General features: G+C 42.7%; 1 protein-coding gene across 13 annotated transcripts in view; it reads left to right on the top strand.

The window, feature by feature from the left end:
* The window catches only part of NEDD4L (NEDD4 like E3 ubiquitin protein ligase), a 369947-nt gene that overhangs the window by 216149 nt on the left and 134280 nt on the right, over nucleotides 1-19518 (top strand). For 5 of the 13 annotated variants that reach the window (XM_033238701.1, XM_033238705.1, XM_033238697.1 and 2 more), the window contains one exon: nucleotides 789-842. In XM_033238701.1, the coding sequence (XP_033094592.1) occupies nucleotides 789-842 (54 nt within the window). Of the gene's footprint in view, nucleotides 1-788; nucleotides 843-4829; nucleotides 6132-19518 lie in introns of those variants that run through there. The other 8 variants (XM_033238653.1, XM_033238682.1, XM_033238695.1 and 5 more) reach the window with 5 other exon arrangements.

Raw genomic sequence — 19518 nt, forward strand, 5'->3', positions numbered from 1 at the left:
TGTTGATATTCAGTAACAAGACAGTGCCTAAAAAATAAGCACACAGGCTGGGCACAGTGGCTCATGCCTGTAATCCCAGCACTTTGAGAGGCCAAGGCATGCAAATAGCTTGAGCCCAGGAGTTCAAAACCAGCCTGGGGAACATGGTGAAACCTTATCTCTGAAAAAAAAAAATACAAAAATTAGCCGGGCATGGTAGTCCAGGCTACTCAGGAGAGTGAGACAGGAGGATCAATTGAGCCTGGAAGGTTGAGGCTGCAGTGAACCATGATCATGCCACTGCAGACCAGCCTGGGCAACAGAACAAGACCCTGTCTCTGTCTGTCTGTCTGTCTGTCTGTCTGTCTCTCTCTCTCTCTCTACACAGACACACACACACTTGTAAGCTATTACAATCTTCTTCATTATTTTTATCATTACTATTACTGCTATCAGGCCTAAGAAATATCCTCAGGAATAGACATTTTTTGATCTACAGTCATGAGAATACCTTGTATAGAGGTTAGGAACTCTTTAAAGCTATTTACAACTATCCTTTCTTATTTTAGAAAAACAGCTAAGAGTCTTTTCTTCTTTGCTATGCCTAAATTCGGGGCAGTATAATATAGAAATCAGTGATAGGAAATTTGATTTAGTACACCTAGAATTTCCAGAACAGTAGGATAATTGTTCACATTATACAATTGAGCTGGGCTCATTGTAAAGCAGTATTTTATTCTTTCTGTTCCTTACGTCGCTGTTCGAATGATTCCAGCTCATTTAAAAAATACTATTTATGTTCCTTATAGGTAAACCCATCTAATCACAGACTCCTATTTGAAGTATTTGACGAAAATAGACTGGTAAGTGGATGCCTGTATTTGAATTTTGCTTCATTTTGTATTAACTGGATTTTCAGAGCAGCATCTTTAGAACTTTTGTTTATGTTGTACTTATGACAGTATATGTGCCCAAAAAGAAGACTGTTTTTGTCCCACTGCTAGTTTGACATTCAAAATCCTAACAAATACTTCTGTGTTGCTAGGATAAAAAATGTATTTGTATGTGTGTGTATTTTTATTGCAGTTAATGTTAACGAAAGTCACTGGTGATAGTATCAGCCCGTATGCTCATGCTCTAATATTGGGAATACAGAACGGTAGGCAGATTCTCTAAAGAGGCCATCAAGAATGTAAACAAACTTTGCTCAATTTTTAAATGAAAGCTAGACCTTAATATTGGGATGCATTCAGTAGCAAATCTATGGTAATTCTCTCTGGTAAAGTAACAATCTAATTAACCGTGTATAGCAAAAAGTGAATCTACATTTAGCAGGTAAAGTCAAGCTGTATTTTAAAAATGGTTGCTTTCTCAAGAGAGAACCTTAGAACGTACCTTTACAGAACCAAAGATATGCCTGAGGCATATAACAGATATAAAGTAACATTTTATATGTAGATTGATACATATATAATATGTTTATGAAGATCGATACATAAATAACTGATATGATTTCATTTTGTTTTTATTTTTATTTTTTTAGAGAGAGGGTCCCCCTCTGTCACCCAGGTTGGAGTGCCGTGGTGCAGTCATAGCTCACTGTAACCTCAAACCCGTGGGTTCAAACAGGCCTCCAGGATAACTAGGACTACAGACATGAGCCACCATGCCTGGCCAGATTTCATTTTAGAAATGGGCTTTATGAAGCACATTCTGCTTTCTTAACTAACTAAAACGTGTACATCAAGTGGCTGTGAACCAGGTGTTCCAACTATGAAAATGAGCACTACCGTGTTACGTCCCTAAGGTACCTTCAGAAGTGACGCTGTAATTCAGTGCAGTCAGTCATTCTCAGATTTTTTTTTTTTTTTTTTTTTTTTTTTGAGACGGAGTCTCGCTCTGCCGCCCAGGCTGGAGTGCAGTGGCCGGATCTCAGCTCACTGCAAGCTCCGCCTCCCGGGTTTATGCCATTCTCCTGCCTCAGCCTCCCGAGTAGCTGGGACTACAGGCGCCCGCCACATCGCCCGGCTAGTTTTTTTTTTTGTATTTTTAGTAGAGACGGGGTTTCACCATGTTAGCCAGGATGGTCTCGATCTCCTGACCTCGTGATCCGCCCGTCTCGGCCTCCCAAAGTGCTGGGATTACAGGCTTGAGCCACCGCGCCCGGCCCATTCTCAGATTTACCCTCCCTGAAACTTGTATGGTATGTTGACTGGTTCAAAGGTGTTCTTAAGAATCCTCTCTGCAGAATTCAGCTGAAACTCCAGATTTTTTTTTTTTTGGAGGCGGAGTCTTGCTCTGTCGTCCAGGCTGGAGTGCAGTGGCCGGATCTCAGCTCACTGCAAGCTCTGCCTCCCGGGTTCCCGCCACTCTCCTGCCTCAGCCTCCCAAGTAGCTGGGACTACAGGCGCCCACCATCTCGCCCGGCTAGTTTTTTGTATTTTTAGTAGAGATGGGGTTTCACTGTGTTCGCCAGGATGGTCTTGATCTCCTGACCTTGTGATCCGCCCATCTCGGCCTCCCAAAGTGCTGGGATTACAGGCTTGAGCCACCGCGCCCGGCCCAGATTTTTTAATAGCTGGACGTTAACAGAATATTTGAACTAGAGGAGCCTCATACAATAACTCATTTAACTCCTGTTCTTATAGATGAAAAGAACCAGGTCTAGAGCCTTTACATAAGCACATCAATCAGTGGAGGTGCCAGGGGCTGACCTGCTGGCCTCCTAAGTCCCAGCCCAGTAGTGGTTTGATTGGTATTATTCTCCAAAAGAGAAAACAGATTCTGGCCTACCATCCTAGTATCTTTTCCATTAAAGTAAGGGATGTTGGGTGATGAACAATCCTACAGTGTAACTAAACCACTTTTGTTATATGCATAAAAGTACTTTCTTGTGAGATTGAATGAGAGATTCTGCTGAGGGTGCAGTTCTTGTCTCTCCATCTCTCACCCAGTGAGGACCAAGTGAGTTAGGCAGTATTGAGTAGTACAGCAGTACGTTCCTGGAGACATGGATCTGTCTGTAGACTAATCCTTATTCTCCAATTATTGAGTATAATATCTTTCCTTTAACATGAGGAAGGGGTCAAATTTGAGGAAAAACGGCCTCTTGTTTGATGTGTTTTAGTTCGTTATTTTCTTCTAGTAAGAGAAATTTACTGTTAAAAAACTGTTTCCCATTTCTGTATCTGAAATAACGACTGTAGTTGAGGTGATCTTGCCCTGGGTCTGAAATTATGCTTCCAAACCAAAAGGGACTTTGAATACAAAACTTTTAAGAAATCTTGTGTGAATACAAGCTGTATCTGAAAAATTGTGTTTTATAATATTGATGCCTAGTTTTGCCCCAGGCCATCTGCAGTGTGGTTACTATGCAAAGAATGCTGGTGTTGCTGTTTTATTTTTCTTTGTTGGCTATTAACCCAGCAGAGACAATATGTGGCTATGGTAGTACTTGGAAGTTCTAGCATTACACAGACTAGCTTCCATTTCTCTCTAGAGGTCATTTTTGGCATTTAAAACACATGCTTTAAGAAAACAGATTTGGATGTATGTAAACACAGGGTTAATCCACCACACCCTGGATGCTAGAGCTGTTAACAAAGTCATGCTTTGCAGATTTTAAAATAAACTTTTTTTCACTCTTGCAGCTTGGTATTTTCCCCTCCTATTTTTTCACCCCCTCTAAATAAACCTCTTTGTTAAATAATTGGTGTTTCTGGATCATAGAAAATAGTGAGTTTAAAATACAGCATATTTCCAAGCTAACTACAAATCTGAGGACAGTTTTTTGACTGTGCACCTTTCCTTTCATTTCTTAAGTCTTTTTTGGTCCTTTGCAAACATGGCAAGATTCCATATTTGTGTCCCAACTGTGGTAATATTGCTGACTTCATACTGGAAAGCAGTCAGCTCTAGGCCGCATTTCTTCTGTATGGTATTTAAGTTAAATTATTACCACACAAAAAAAAAAAAAAATCCACATGCACTCCCTTCTTCAATTTTCCTTTTGTTTTTTGTTGTTATTGTTTGTTTTTTCGTTGATGTTTTCTTTCCTACCTGGCATATGGGAGACAATGTATTCTCCAGCTGGGTTCCTTTTCTCTGGTACTTTGGTGTCTGCCAGTCATGTGTGAGCTACACACACGTATACACCTTTTAAATGAAAAATGCTGTGATAGCAGGAGGCCAACTGGGTGTGTAGCAAGTCGCGCCCCCTCCCCTCCCTTTAGCTATTTTGTTACTTGTAGATCCTGGTCTAATTATTTAGCATTAAACGGACACTAACTCTATGGGGTGTGTAATCGTATTTATAGTACTGTTTTATTAGTTTGCATTCCATCCTGGTAGTGTAGTGATGTCATAAATAACAGAAACATGGTATCCGATGTTTGGGAAGGGGTTTACCCGGTGGCCAAGCCATATTTTACTTGTCATTATTCCATGTGTGGTGGGAGGTGGGGAAATACCATGTGTGCTGTTAAACATGCCAGGTCCCTGCACAGGTTAGACAGAGTCCCAGTGCTGTGCTCCACTGGGAAAGAAATGCCCTGCGAATGTAATGTGGTTTAGATTTATAGCAGCGTGGCTTGCAGTGTGTTTGCTGCCTTAGTCAGCTGTGAGAGCGCCCTGCTGGGGCCACTCCTTTCTGATGGAAAAGCAGCAGCTGGGAAGGTGCTGTTTCAGGCTCTTGCTGTTTAAAAAAAAAGAGCGAGTGGGGGAAAACTCTAAGTCCAGAAGCTGGCATTGGAGGGGGAGAGCGCGGTCATGTGGTTCTGGCCACCCTACCCTCTGTCACAGTGTGGATGAGAGCTTTTTGCTCTTATCCAATCATGCCTGGAATGCCGCTTGCCACTTGGGTTATTTCTGCTATCTGTCGCTCCTGGTGCCGCAGTGCTAACAGTTTGGCAGATGGGACACTTTTTCTTGGAGTTTGTGTCTTTGGTTTGTGACTTCTGGCAGTGCCGGGCCTGTTGTTGCCGCTCTCCCTCGCCCTCCTGGCCCCCCTGGTCACCATGGCCCATCGGCTTCGGTTTCATTTTGGCTCTGGTCGCAGCAACACAGCCCCCGAATCAGAGATCCTAGACCAGGAGAGAGAAGACGACTTCTTCATGGCATTCCACACCCTACCACGGAGGAGCAGCCCACACCCCTTCGCCCAGAACGGAGGGGAGGATGGCGACGGAGGCCTGCAGGGAGGCGTGGGCGCGCTCAAGCGGAGCTCGTCCATGTTCATCCCACAGCTCCTGACCAGCATCGACGCCCGCCCCACGTGCAGCTCCTCGGTGCAGATCTCCCTGCAGCGCAAGGCCGCGGACGGGGCCACCGACGGGTGCGGGCCGCCCGAGGGCGCCGACGATGGGCCTCCGTGCGCCACGCCGGACCCCGGGGACCAGGCTTCCGCCACCGCCATCACGAGGGCCTCGCCCCAGAGCGGCTGCCGCGAGCCCTCGCCGAGGGACACCCCCGGGAGCTCCCCTCCGAGGGCAGCCCGGGACCCGGGGCTCCAGGTCAACGGCACGTGCGGCCGCCGCCGCGTGCGGTGCCCTGGCCCCGTGGACTGCCCGGAGGAGGCTGCCCCGGGCCTGCGAATCCAGCACCGTGCCTCCAGCGCCGACGTGCGCCAGGTGAGGCTGCTGCCCCACGGCCCGGATGGCCAGGGCGGCCCAGCGGCGGTAGAGCCCAGGCGCTGGTCCCTGCAGCATGTTCCAGATGCTTCTGGAAGCTCCGGGAAGCGGTGTTTTGTCTTCCAGTTGCAGCAGCCCCAGCAAGGCGCTCCGGGGTCAGGCGGTGACCTCAACTTTGGCTTCACGGGCACAAAGGGGGACAGGTTGGTGAGGTATCCCCGCATTCGGCTGGAGAGGAGCACCTCGTACCCCACGCAGCCCCGAAGCGAAAGAGGGAGCCCCACGGAAGATCGGGGAGCCCCGGAGGCACCGCCTCGGGCTGGCCGGATGGCTCCCGAAAGCCGCAGGACGAACTCCGCAGAGAGGACTCCACAGGGCCAGGGGTGCACATTTAAGATCAGGCAGGATCAGAACGCAGGGCAGCAGCATTTTAGAATTCTTGTAACCCGGGGGCCGGAAGAAGTTCCCCAGAATCCCGAGGAGAAAAGCGCCAAAAGCCCTGTTTCCACGGGAGCTGACGCCACGGTAAGTTCACGACGTGTTTACATGTGTTTACTGATTTCAACTTCGATGCTTACTCTGCGGTGTAACCAAAATAAACCTCACCCTCTGTTCCGGGAGTTTCCCTGCTTCAGGCCAGCGGATCTGAATGTTTGGCCGAGTTCTGGCACGATAATTTGTGGTCCAGAGTTTGGTGCGCAAAACACCATTTCTGCAAATGTCTTCTGAAGGTCCTCAAAGTCAACGAACTTTGTCTGTTTGGGAAATCCAAGCAGAATACCTTCCCCCTGCTTTTATTTTTCTGAATAGAAGAATTTTGAATAAAATTTATTACTTTAATCTGCCAAAAAACAAGTCAGTGCCCCAACATGTTGATGGTGGAAGTGCATTTAAAAAACTGCTTGCAAATATAACCTGTGACAATACTTTAAAAATAATCAGTTCTCGGAAAGGTGAGGATATTGCAAAGGACCTGAGTTTCGTCTCTTAATAGTTAAAGTAGGTGAATGTAAAGTTTGGTGAAATATGATTATTTGTCATGGCCTTTTTGCTGAGGGGGTCAGGTCAGTCGTTGTTATATAATTTGCTGGGGTTTTTTGTTTGTTTGTTTGTTTGTTTTGTCCATTAAGTAATACTGAACGAGAGTAGTGTCACTTGTGGCATAGCAACATTACTGTCCCACAAGTGACACTACTAAGATACTAAGAGATGTGTTTTTAAAACAACTGGGTTATGGCCCAAGGCTAGGGGAAACTGATGGGGACTCATTAATGGTCAGATGGCATGCCGGGCAATTTAACACTGTCCACTTGAGTGTCCAAGCCGGAGATGCTGTATATAGAATAGTAAGTACCCTGTCTCCAGCTGTGGAAATAGACGCCTTAGAACAGATTCTGGCCTTCCTGTTTCTCTGTTCCTGATCGCTCCCTTTCAGTGAAATGGAGTGCAGAGAGACAGCTGCACACTCCATCCCACCAGGCATATGATGACTCTGCAGCTTTCGTAGAGTGGGATGAAAAGTTTAATCAGTTCGGTTTCTTTTACTAGTAATCACTAGCCAGTGAGTGCTTTCTCTTAAAGAACAAGCTCCTTATATTTTGAATTGGATATTTTTTCTCCTGAATTTCGTGTGACTGCCAATTTGAGGATGTGATTAGTAAATGTCTAGGGGACTTTTTGTTTGGATTTCACTTGTGAATGGTGATTTAGAAAAGTGGGTGTCTGAGTGTTACTCTAGAATTGTATTGTCTTTTGTTGCTTTGTGTTCAGAAATACGTTTCGTCTTTCAAGTAAACTTTGTCACTCCTCCATCATTGGTTGTCATCATTTTGAAGATACAATCAGATGCTTAATGAAAATTTATTTTTCTTCTTCTCTTTGTTTCCGTGTATCTCCTTTCTTTCATTATCTCAAACTCTTCTGTTGGGAAACAGCTAAGTGCTTTGCCTTGGTCGGAACCTATACCATATATTACACAATGGTACAAATTTTGTCAGAGTTTTGATATTACAGTAGCCTTTAACCCCCACCCCAACAAGTTACCATCGTGACAGTTGTAGGCTTTGTTCGACAGCACAATTCCATGCTGAACTTGGACCACTTGATGCATGAAGATTGACAAAAATATATTTCCTAAAGTTTGATAACTATTCAGTTGTGTTAGCAAAAACTGAAATCACTTTGCAGTTCAGATATAGAGGACAAAGGGATTCATACAATTAAACTCAAAAAAGTTCAAACTCATTAGGTTTGAACTTTCAAATGTAATTAGAAAACAAATCGAATAAACTAAAACTTATGTGTACCTTGCTTAAAAGGGCTAGTCTAACTTGCAAGACTATGTAGTGAAAAACAAGTTTCTACACATTTGGAGATTATAAATTCTGAAATAAAGAGCTTTTCTTGGAGAGTAAGTTCCAACTAGTGAACAGTAGTTCGCATTTTCATATGTGTGTATTTTTGTGCACATACATAAATTAGTACGTGGTTAGTAAGCTGGTTTTCCTTTAAGCAAAACGATTTTTCTTCAAAAAACAAAACCAAAACTGGTCCCATAACAAAACCGCCTGCTCCATTCAGCAACTTTGTACGCATTTCAGATGGACAGGGGTGTTAAGTTTAGGCAGCAGCTGCCACCGCCTTACTTATCTTGAAGGAAAACATTCACTTGGGCGTCTACAGTCTGGCTGCCACCAAGCTTTTTTGGCGTTTCAAATATCCACTCCTTTGGTCTGAAGGACATTACATTATTAAGTTTACATGAAAAATTAGCTGGAATCTGTTGCAGTTTGGTGTTGGAATGCTATGGAAAGTCTTCCTAGATTTGGGAATACCACTCGGGATTGATTTGACAATGTGCTCATATTTCATAAGCTATACTTTAGACCTTATTACAAGATTAAGTTGTTGAGTACTTTTATCTGTGACTCCCAAACATCCTGCCACGACTAAATCTAAAATGTAACATGACTCCAAAAAATGTTAACCCACTAAATTATTAGAAAAAATACAGGGGAAACCCTTGTGATGATACGTTTTCCACCTGGTCTGTTGCTGTCCGTAGACAAGAATTCATTCGTATAGTCATCAATTATAATCAGTTAAAAATTTTCAGAATTGTTAGAATTGACCAGTTCAGTCTGTGACAGTCATTAGCAGTCATTTAGTGAGTAACTTAGTTTTTTTCTTATAAATTAGCTTTTGGGTTATTTGGTTTGGTTCCAAGCCTCTTAACTGCATTATTCTGAGGAAGTTGGACCAACATTTACCAGCATTTGTGCCCCCTTTGTATGCCACTTTGTGCATAATAACTGTGAAACTCTGCATTTTACAAGCTTGAGGAGCCAGTTTTCTAATCTCATTGGTGTTACGAAGTACTCAAGGTCTACTGTGTATATAACATTACACCCGTTACTTGGAAAGTTTCAGGGACTATATGAGTGTCTTGCTGACACAGTTTGTGATGTAAACAGAGGGAGGAGGGCCCACCCGGACAAAAGCAGTAATTCTAACACCTACTGCATATGCTGTTGAAGAAGAGAGCGTTCTTTCATCTCAAGCTCTCTGGACTTTCCTCTGTGTCCTCTCAGTGGACATATACTTCACAGAAGTAGTGTAGTAATCCCTTGTGATTAAAAATTCCTTTTATTGAACAACAAAGGCGTATCCAAATTCTTTTCATTTGGGGGAACTTTAGTTTGAGTGTCTTTTACAGAAGATGTTTTTAATATACAGACATTTTTTGAGATTAATATTAGTTGATGTCCCTTTTTTACCCTAAAAATAACTCGAGTATCCAGTGTATTAACCAGCCCTTTATTTTAAAACATAACAACACAGGAGGCTAAGGTGGGAGGATTGCTTGAGCCCGGTAGTTTGAGATTACTATGTTTCTGCCACTGCTCTACAGCCTGGGCAACAGAACGAGACCTTGTCTCAAAAAAATAAAAATAAAACATAATACTGTAATGGATAAGAAAAACAAGTAGCATTCTTTTCATTGACTTGGTTTCTGATCGGATTCTATCAGCTTTCTTCTCTCATATATAGTAATGCTCTCTCTTAATGTGGTTTTATTGAGAATAAACCAATATATAGCTTAAAATGTCACCTGTTTTCAGGGATATTTTGAAAAGTTGGATAGACAGTGCACAAGGTTGACACCAATATGTTTGTAAACAGAAACTGTACATGGCTTGCAGCATAGCTCATGTTTCTGTAGCACTTCACAATTTGAGGAATGTTTTGTTTATTTCACTTAATGTTTATGGCTGTCCCATTGTGAAGGCATTATCTCACTTGACCCTCCCATGTGAAATAGTGTTATTTCACTGTTTCAGATGAAAGGATGTGATACCAGTGTTAGGTGTAATAACATTATGTGTATATCATAGTGTATACTATGATATCACTTTGTGCACCTATAATGGGAATGTGTATTTATGTGTGTGTGTATATTTGTACAGTTAAAATGTATGTGTTAAGTCAAAAAGCAGTTTAATGCTTCCTGTGATGTGAGTTTTGTTGAAAAGTTTAGAGATGATAACTTCATTTGGTGCCTTGCAGCACTGGCCTGAAGGCGAAAGAAGGCTTCTTTGGGGACCCAAAGAGCCATCCTCTGCAGTTTACTAGATTTTTGTCCTGGAGTACTTAGACTCCTCTCTAAGCCTATTCCTTTTTTTTTTTTTTTTGAGGCGGAGTCTCGCTCTGTTGCCCGGACTGGAGTGCAGTGGCCGGATCTCAGCTCACTGCAAGCTCCGCCTCCCGGGTTTACGCCATTCTCCTGCCTCAGCCTCCCGAGTAGCTGGGACTACAGGCGCCCGCCATCTCGCCTGGCTAGTTTTTGTATTTTTAGTAGAGACGGGGTTTCACCGTGTTAGCCAGGATGGTCTCGATCTCCTGACCTCGTGATCCGCCCGTCTTGACCTCCCAAAGTGCTGGGATTACAGGCTTGAGCCACCGCGCCCGGCCAAGCCTATTCCTTATCAGTGAGTTTGAGGATAAAAATGTCCAGCTCGTAGGTTCATAGTTAGGTTTAAATGAAAGTGTCCATGGAAGTACCTGATTCAGTGAGTTTGAGGATAAAAATGTCCAGCTCGTAGGTTCATAGTTAGGTTTAAATGAAAGTGTCCATGGAAGTACCTGATTCATGAACCAGATATCTGTAATGTACAAGCCTTGCCCCTAGGAGATTAATTAGGTTAATTGTGAACAGTCATTTTTTGATCAGCATGGCATTTAACACAAGGACAACATCCATTTATGGCATACCTGGAAATGTTTAATAACTAGTTTTGATGCTCTTTCTGCTGTCATCTCATCTTTCCTAAGTATTTGTCCCTAACACCAAATGCAGTCTTGGAAAATAATTGCTTCCCGAACTATGCATTATAGAAAAGGACTCTTAAGTATATTTACTGTGTAGATTTTGAAGCCTTATAACATTTTGTCTTGCATTTCTAGCATATTTTTTACCATGTCATTGTGCTGTAATATTTCCAGTGGTTGAGTCTACTGTTACTTTGGTATAGACCAAGGCTTTCAAGAAACAATATAGTGTTATCTCTACAAAATTTCCACATTGTGTGACTTTAAAATGAGGGAGATATTTGGGAGTATGTTTTATTTTAGATGCTGTCTTTTAGAGAGTTTTCGTAAATGGTGCAGCTGCTTCTCTTGGCTAAGCCTGGTGGCAAAATTCCTAGTCATTGAAATAAATCTCTAATTTTATAATACATATTGATAAGAAACTTGCTATCTTTTCATCAAAGATCACAGTACCAGAAGAAATTTACTGTATGTAAAAACTACCTTAAAATGTAATAAATGTTGGATAGTTGATGGTTTCTGGATAGTTGATGAATATTTCTGTATAGTTGAGGCAAATCTAAATGATAATGCTACTTGTGCAACTTGCAATGATCTAGCACGTTTTTCAATAAAAGTAATTAACTGCATATTACTGTGGGCGATACAGGTTAGCTATCCTAAATACGTTTACCTTTTTAATTCTTAATTAAGCCATTTGCAAGAATGGGAAAAGGCAGGAAATTCGTAGGTGGTGTTGAAATTGCTGATTCTACACATTGGTACCAGAATGTCTACATTTCCTCTGTAAATGTCAAAGGAAACTTTGGAAACCCACCTCAGAGTTGGCTGGTGATTATTTGGACAGGTTATCATCCTATCTGCAATCTTCTAGTTCTCTTAGTTCATACCAAGCAGCATGATATTCCATGTCCTGCATGAGGGAGAGCACCAAAACAGCCTTCACCTGCTGCATATGCCCCACCCTGGATCCAAAATTAAGAATGTCAAAGGATGGAATGTGTAAAATATTAGCAAAAGCAGGTATTGCAGAATGTCTGTACATTTCTGGGCAGGTGGAGATTATTGAAACTTTTTTTTTTTTTTTTGAGACGGAGTCTTGCTCTGTCACCTAGGCTGGAGTGCTGTGGCGCAGTCTCGGCTCACTGTAAGCTCTGGTTCCCGGGTTCACACCATTCTCCTGCCTCAGCCTCCCAAGAAGCTGGGACTACAGGTGCCCGACACCACGCCCGGCTAATTTTTTGTATTTTTTAGTAGAGACAGGGTTTCACCATGTTAGCCAGGATGGTCTCAATCTCCTAACCTCGTGATCCACCCGCCTCAGCCTCCCAAAGTGCTGAGATTACAGGCGTGAGCCACCGTGCCCGGCCTTGAAAGATTTTTTTTTTTTTTTTTTTTTGAGACGGAGTCTGGCTCTGTCGCCCAGGCTGGAGTGCAGTGGCCGGATCTCAGCTCACTGCAAGCTCCGCCTCCCGGGTTTACGCCATTCTCCTGCCTCAGCCTCCCAAGTAGCTGGGACTACAGGCGCCCGCCAACTCGCCCAGCTAGTTTTTTGTATTTTTTAAGTAGAGACGGGGTTTCGCCGTGTTAGCTAAGTTGGTCTCGATCTCCTGACCTCGCGATCCACCCGTCTTGGCCTCCCAAAGTGCTGGGATTACAGGCTTGAGCCACCGCGCCCGGCTGAAAGATTTTTAGAAATAATCTTCCCTCACCACATTCCAGTGCCAGACCCTGGACTTTTGTCTCTGTGATAAAATGGTTTTAAGAAATGCTGGCTGGGCGCAGAGGCTCATGTCAAATCCTAGCACTTCGGGAGGCTGAGGCAGTTAGATCCCTCAAGCCCAGGAGTTCGAGACCAGCCTGAGCAACACGGCGAAGCCCCATCTCTACAAAAAATACAAAAGCTAGCCAGGCTTGGTGGCCTGTGTCTGTAATCCCAGCTACTTGAGAGGCTGAGGCGGAAGGATCTCTTGAACCCGGGAGGCAGAGGTTGCAGTGAGCTGAGATCGTGCCACTGCACTCTAGCCTAGGCGACAGAGTGAAACTCTGTCTCAAAAAAAAAAAGAAGAAAAAGAAATAATCTTCTCTCAGTGTGCATGATGAATGCGTGAAGTTCTCACTGGAGTTCTCCTCTGGAATCTCGTGGTGGCTTCCTTGGGCCAATTAGGATACAGAGGAGGATAAACGAGTAACTCAGTGAGATAGGTGGCCTGATGTGAGTGGGCCTGAAAGTTAGCCCCTGATGTCCTGGCTGGTTTCATGCCATGTCCCTAATGGGCCCTTTCCTGGTCTCTAGGCATTACCATGTTTTGACAGGAAGTTTAGTTTTTTTCAGGATGGAGGATGGAATCGATTGTATTTCAAGAAACCTATTTTTTATGCCCTGACAATTTTAGAAACACTCACTTTTTTACTCACTTTTGAGTAAAGTGATAAATCTCTGTGAAGGGACAGGTCATGACGTCAAATAAAAGGATGGATCATAAATAGACCTGGAAGGGGGCCCTCCTCTCTGATTTGACTTGTTGCTACACTTTAGTATTCAGAAAACTTTGTATTGGTTCTCTTAAGTGCCTGCACAACCTCCCTATTTCTGGAAACCATTCAGTGTTTGTTTTAATGTTAAGCGTTATGCTGCGTATCCAGTAAGCAGAGCAAATTCCTCCAGGTAGCAAGAGACTGGAATTTCCCCAGGCAGATCAGCTTTTCACAGGTTCCTAGAGTTTACACAGGCTTCTTTCATGACTTAATTTTTATAGATCACAGTGAGTCAAGTGACTTTTACTTCCCTATATAATAACTTTGAGGAGCCTCCTTTCAACCCACATCATCATTCATTATCTTGCTTACTTCTTTCTAGGGGGTTAAATGGGCTGGAGTTGTTATTAAGCATGTTAAATACTTTGAAATTCTAATCATTTCTGATAGAGTTAGTTTCTCTTTCTTCTGTCGGTCAATCGAGAGCTGGTAGACTTTTAAAATACATTTAATGACTCGTACATGTCATAACTCATCCATTTCCTTGATATTTTAAAGCGTGATAATCCTACTTCTTGGGCTCTTTTTTTTCTCTCTCATGTTCTTTTCAAATGCATGGCTAGGTAGTTACCTTGTGAAGGGAAACTACTGTTTTGGTCCAGATTTTTTAAATTGAGTTGAATAGAAAAGTTGGGGTGGAACCAGAAATACTGAAATGTAATAATGTATATTAAGCTCCCACCAAACAATCTAGCACTTCTTCAAATCCAGGAGGTTTTCTTCCTAGGAGTTACATTGCAGAACTAACATGACTCTTGAACTTTGTAAGGAATTAGTCACAGTTGAACACTGAAAACGACCAGCATACCTCTGGGCTTCTTCTGTATGGTCTTCCTCATGAGTTAAAATGCATTAAGCATAGTATCTGTTCCATAGGACCTTACTGATTGTCCTTTTCCACTCGAATAAAAGAGATATTAAGTTGCAATAAAACTTTAAATTTTTTTTTTTTTTTTTTTTGAGGCGGAGTCTCGCTCTGTCGCCCGGACTGGAGTGCAGTAGCCGGATCTCAGCTCACTGCAAGCTCCGCCTCCCGGGTTCACGCCATTCTCCTGCCTCAGCCTCCCGAGTAGCTGGGACTACAGGCGCCCGCCGCCTCGCCCGGCTAGTTTTTTTTTTGTATTTTTAGTAGAGACGGGGTTTCACTGTGTTAGCCAGGGTGGTCTCGATCTCCTGACCTCGTGATCCGCCCGTCTCGGCCTCCCAAAGTGCTGGGATTACAGGCTTGAGCCACCGCGCCCGGCCTAAATATTTTAATTTAGTTTGAATATTTAAATTGATTTAACCTCTTACTACAGTAATTATCTTTTTTGCTAACTTCTTATTACAATAATTATCTGCTTTTATAAAATCCAGAAACAATGTTATACACATTGGCATGCATTATTAGGTGCCCAAATGCCAAGGCTAAGGACACAGCAATGCTAAGGACACAGTGTGCCTCATGCCTGCCTGCACCCTCGGTTGAAGTTATATCAGCAAGAGAAGCGCCTAAGTTCTGCAGTATGGCATTTTTCTCCAGCTGATGGATGCAGGGGTCATTTTTAAATTCTAGATTCACAAATTTACAGAGCTGTGCGTTGCCTTGGAAATTATGCATACCAGTGCCTTCAATTTTAAAGATGAGGAAAGTGAGAGCTTTACTTTTTAAAAATTGATACATAATAGTTGTACCTATTTATGGGGGTACATGTGATATTTTGTTAACATGCATACAATGTGTAATGATCAAATCATTGCATACTGAAATATTTGAAATATCTGTCACTCCAGACATTTGTGGCTTCTGTGTGTTAAGAACATTCCAAATTTTCTGTTCTAGCTATTTTGAAACATATAGTAACTTCTTGTTAACTATCTTGCTGAGAACAGGGACTACTGTGCTGTTGAACACTAGAACTTACTCCTCCATCTGACTGTATTTTCGTACCCATTTACCAACCCTGAGAGCTTTACTTTTGCAGTCACAGAGAATATTCTTTTTCTCTCTTGAGTATGAAATAATTACTTTTGAATAGTCACTGCATGGGAAGCCCTATCCTTCTTGATGCTGGAAATGTAAATACTTAGGGAGCTTGGTTTAGAGGGCTTTCAGCTTCGCGAACAGATGGGACAGCTGAGATGAGGCCTACCTAGCAGAAGAAGCCTTACTCCCAATAGCAGGCACTAAGCAAGGCACTGGGTGACAGATTGCTTATGCACAGGCTGGGAGGGACAGGAACAGTGTCATGGAGGGGCAATACTGGAACTGGATGCTGAAAAGTGACCAGATTTGTCTCCGTGGGCCAGTGGGAAGAGTCTCATTGAAACACTGAAGGTGGATGTGCCTCCCGGGGATGTGGTGGTCATATTGGCTCCGGATTGCTTTGTTCATGATTAGCAGGTTTCAGCAAATTATTTTTCATGTGAAACATTGCTGAAGATTTCTTGGGTGTGGCTGTCATCACAAACAATTCCTCTGTTTTTCCATCAAATGTGGAGTTGGATGAATTCCTTCCTTGCTGGCCTGCCTTCCATATAGCTGTTCTCTGAACACCTGCCAGGCCATGCTGAGGACAAGGAAATACCAAGGCACAGTTTCTGCCATTCAATGGTGGTAGCAGAGACCCAGGAATGCAATGGATTGTTGTCACTTTCATTATAACATCATAGTGTACGATCATAACTGGAACAGAGAGGATTAAGCTTTCTTTTGGGGAATTGAGGAAGGGAGATGGGGTCTTGCTCTGTTGTTGCCCAGGCTGGAGTATGGTGGCGTTAAGATGGCTCATTGCTGCCTCCACCTCCCAGGCTCAAGTGATCCTCCCACCTCAGACTCCCGAGTAGCTGGACCACAGGTACATGTCACCACACTCAGCTAATTTTTAAATTTTTGTTGAGATTGGGGTCTCACTATATTGCCCAGGCTGATGTCAAACCCCTGGCCTCAAGCGGTCCTCCTGCCTTGGCCTCCCAAAGTGCTGGGATTACAGGCATGAGCCACTGTATCCAACTAAGTAGGTTTTATTTATGGAGTTTATAAAAAAACTGTTTATATATACGGTGGAGAATTTATCCTGAAGAAAAACTAAAGAAATGAATATTTTAAATATGTCTCTGCATTTCTTTTTGTTGGATATGACATTTATGTAAGAAAAATGCTAATCTGTATGATATGAGACATGTTAACTATGTATAGTACATATATTTAAATATTTTATGTATTTAGATTTAGCGACAGAAAAGGAAATATAAATCATATTTCTGCCATTTGAATACATTGTATTCAATTACATGTGCATATAACCATTTGAAAAAAATATAACGTTGATTGGATCTACAACCTAAACCAAGTGCCAAATTAAATTCAGGATAAATAATTTCATATAAAATGTTTTGCATCATAGAATAAGAAGCAGTGAAAATTGAGTATCGGATACGTGAAGGATGATACATTTCTTTTTTTTTTTCTTTTTTTTTTGAAGCGGAGTCTCGCTCTGTCGCCCGGACTGGAGTGCAGTGGCCGGATCTCAGCTCACTGCAAGCTCCGCCTCCCGGGTTCACGCCATTCTCCTGCCTCAGCCTCCCGAGTAGCTGGGACTACAGGCGCCCACCACCTCGCCCGGCTAGTTTTTGTATTTTTAGTAGAGACGGGGTTTCACTGTGTTAGCCAGGATGGTCTCGATCTCCTGACCTCGTGATCCGCCCGTCTCGGCCTCCCAAAGTGCTGGGATTACAGGCTTGAGCCACCGCGCCTGGCCAGGATGATACATTTCTAACCTTAGAAGCAGAAAAGGAAATCACAGAAGTTGGACAGATTCAGTCATATAAAAGTATTAAATTTCTGAACCATGAAAAAAATAACTAAAATGAGGGAAACACCAGATGTTTTTCTTAGTGATTCATGTAAGTTCTCATATGTATATCTTTTCAGTGTCTAATTATGTGCATGTTTTGGCCAGTGGGTTTGTATCTCTCTAGTAAAGTTCTAGTAAATACTGGAGAAATACTGAGGTTTCCCCCGCTCCGACCATCTCACTCCATTGCAAAGTAGGTCTTGTAGGTGAATCACACAAAGGGATTAACAAGAAAGACAGAAATGTCCAGCTGCCAAGTTCTTCATTATACTGTTGTGTTATGCCAGTAGAGAATATATCAAATTGGAGAACTTGTGGTTGAAAATGATATACGCAGATTGCTGGTGGCAGTATTCATGGATGTGACTTTGGAATGATTTTTAAACACTCTAGTGTTTTTAAATGATAAGAACAATTATAAGTACTAAGATTCTTGTGTTTTGAAATGTTAGAGTTAATCCAGATGAAGTTACAAATCAAAGCAGACACCTTATTAAGAGATCATTATTCTCTGCTTTTAAAGTGGACTTGCTTTCTATAAAGTTATGAAAAACAGATAGATAGGAACATTTTAAGATTACTGGCTACTGTTAAAATAATCTGGTGACTGCAGTTATATCTGGGTCTAAGCCATTAGACTTTTTGGAAAATGGATGCTTTTCATCTTGCCTTCCATATATTTGTCACCCAGAATTTTAAAATTTGGAAATTTCATTCATTCAGTGCAGATGTAGAATTGATCAATTGGCAATTTTATTATTTTTCGCTTGTGAAAAACTCTAGGGTTACAGGAATATGCTCCTGAAGTTAACATGATTACTTTTGAAATGTCTCAATTCTAATGGTTAGGTATTAGTCCTCTGAGTTCAGATTGCCCCTTACCTTGGATCCTCATTTACAGTTTACAGAAAATGGTTCATATTTCATATTTTAAAATCATGTACTCTAAAACCCTGTTGTACTTGAAGTGAAGACCTGTTGTGTTACCTTAAAGGGTAATACTAGAATCTCTCATGAAAATATAACAGTTCCCGAGGAACTTTGTTTCTGTCTCCATGGACCACACTGGCTACTGTACTGGATGGAGGGCAAGGCGGGAGCTGAGAGGCCGTTGCAGAAGTGCATGTCACCTTAGTATGTGGCAGATCCTGGTTCCTGGCCTATGCTGTTTCCCTCCACACCCTTTCATTTCTCCAAATACCAGGAAAGATCATGGATTGTCTCGGGAGTTAGTCTTCCCCTTAGTACTTAGCCTGTCATTTTCATGTTGCAGTGCGTAGAAAATGGGAGGCTTTTCTCCTCCTTAAAGAAGTGTTATTTCAAGATGCTTTCTGCTGCCTGTGTCATGCCAGGGCGTGGGTGGATATATTTTTGCACTTTTGCACCAGCGAGTCTGCTTCTGATTTGCAGATTGCATTTATTATAAGGCGTATTGTCCATTGATGAATAATGTGTGGGCATTAAAGCAAAGCTGATACATAGCTTTTAAAATAGGTCATTTATCCTGCAAGCTTCACCCTCAGAGAGAGGCAGGCCCTTCAGAAGCGTTGTCCAGGAGCAAGGTTTGTACATGTTTCCCTCAGTTTTGGAGTTTCAGAGTCATCGTTTTTTGCCCCTATTGTAGGGGCCAAGGGAAAATTTGCTCTCTGCCTTCTGATGGTCCCCTGAAAAATCTGTCAAAAGCCCGATTAATAGGAGAAATGGCATACAGATTTATTAACGTGCATGCAGAGTGATTACCTCAACCCCCCAGTGGGGTTCAGAAGCTTCTATACCATCCTGAGGTTATAGGAAGAATGGGGCTCAGAGCCTGACCAAAAACAGGATATGGTGGCCAATCAGGTTATGGTGGCAAGAAAGATTCTTAGAGGAAGAGAAGAGGAGGCCTGGCTAGCAGAGGTGGTCCTGTTATGTGTTATGTAGGTGAAACCTCCTAGGTAGCAGCCCTCACAGAGAAGAGAAGGCAGATGTTTCTTTCAGACCTTTAAAGGTGTCAGACTCTCAGTGAATCTTCCCTAGATCTGGACAAGGGAGGGCCTTAGAGAAAAGCGGCCTCCATCAGCGCAGTTTCCTCCCCAGGCACAAATCTCCCCCTACAGACCTGCCCTCTGAGCCGCCATTCACAGTGTATCAAAGAGGCATATTCTGGGGTAAAATATGTTTATTCCCTTCACTTCCTAGTTTATCATGTGTTTCCTTGATGGGCTGAG

Source organism: Trachypithecus francoisi, unplaced genomic scaffold (assembly GCF_009764315.1).
Source record: "Trachypithecus francoisi isolate TF-2019V2 unplaced genomic scaffold, Tfra_2.0 Contig01474, whole genome shotgun sequence".
NCBI classification, from domain to species: Eukaryota; Metazoa; Chordata; class Mammalia; order Primates; family Cercopithecidae; genus Trachypithecus; species Trachypithecus francoisi.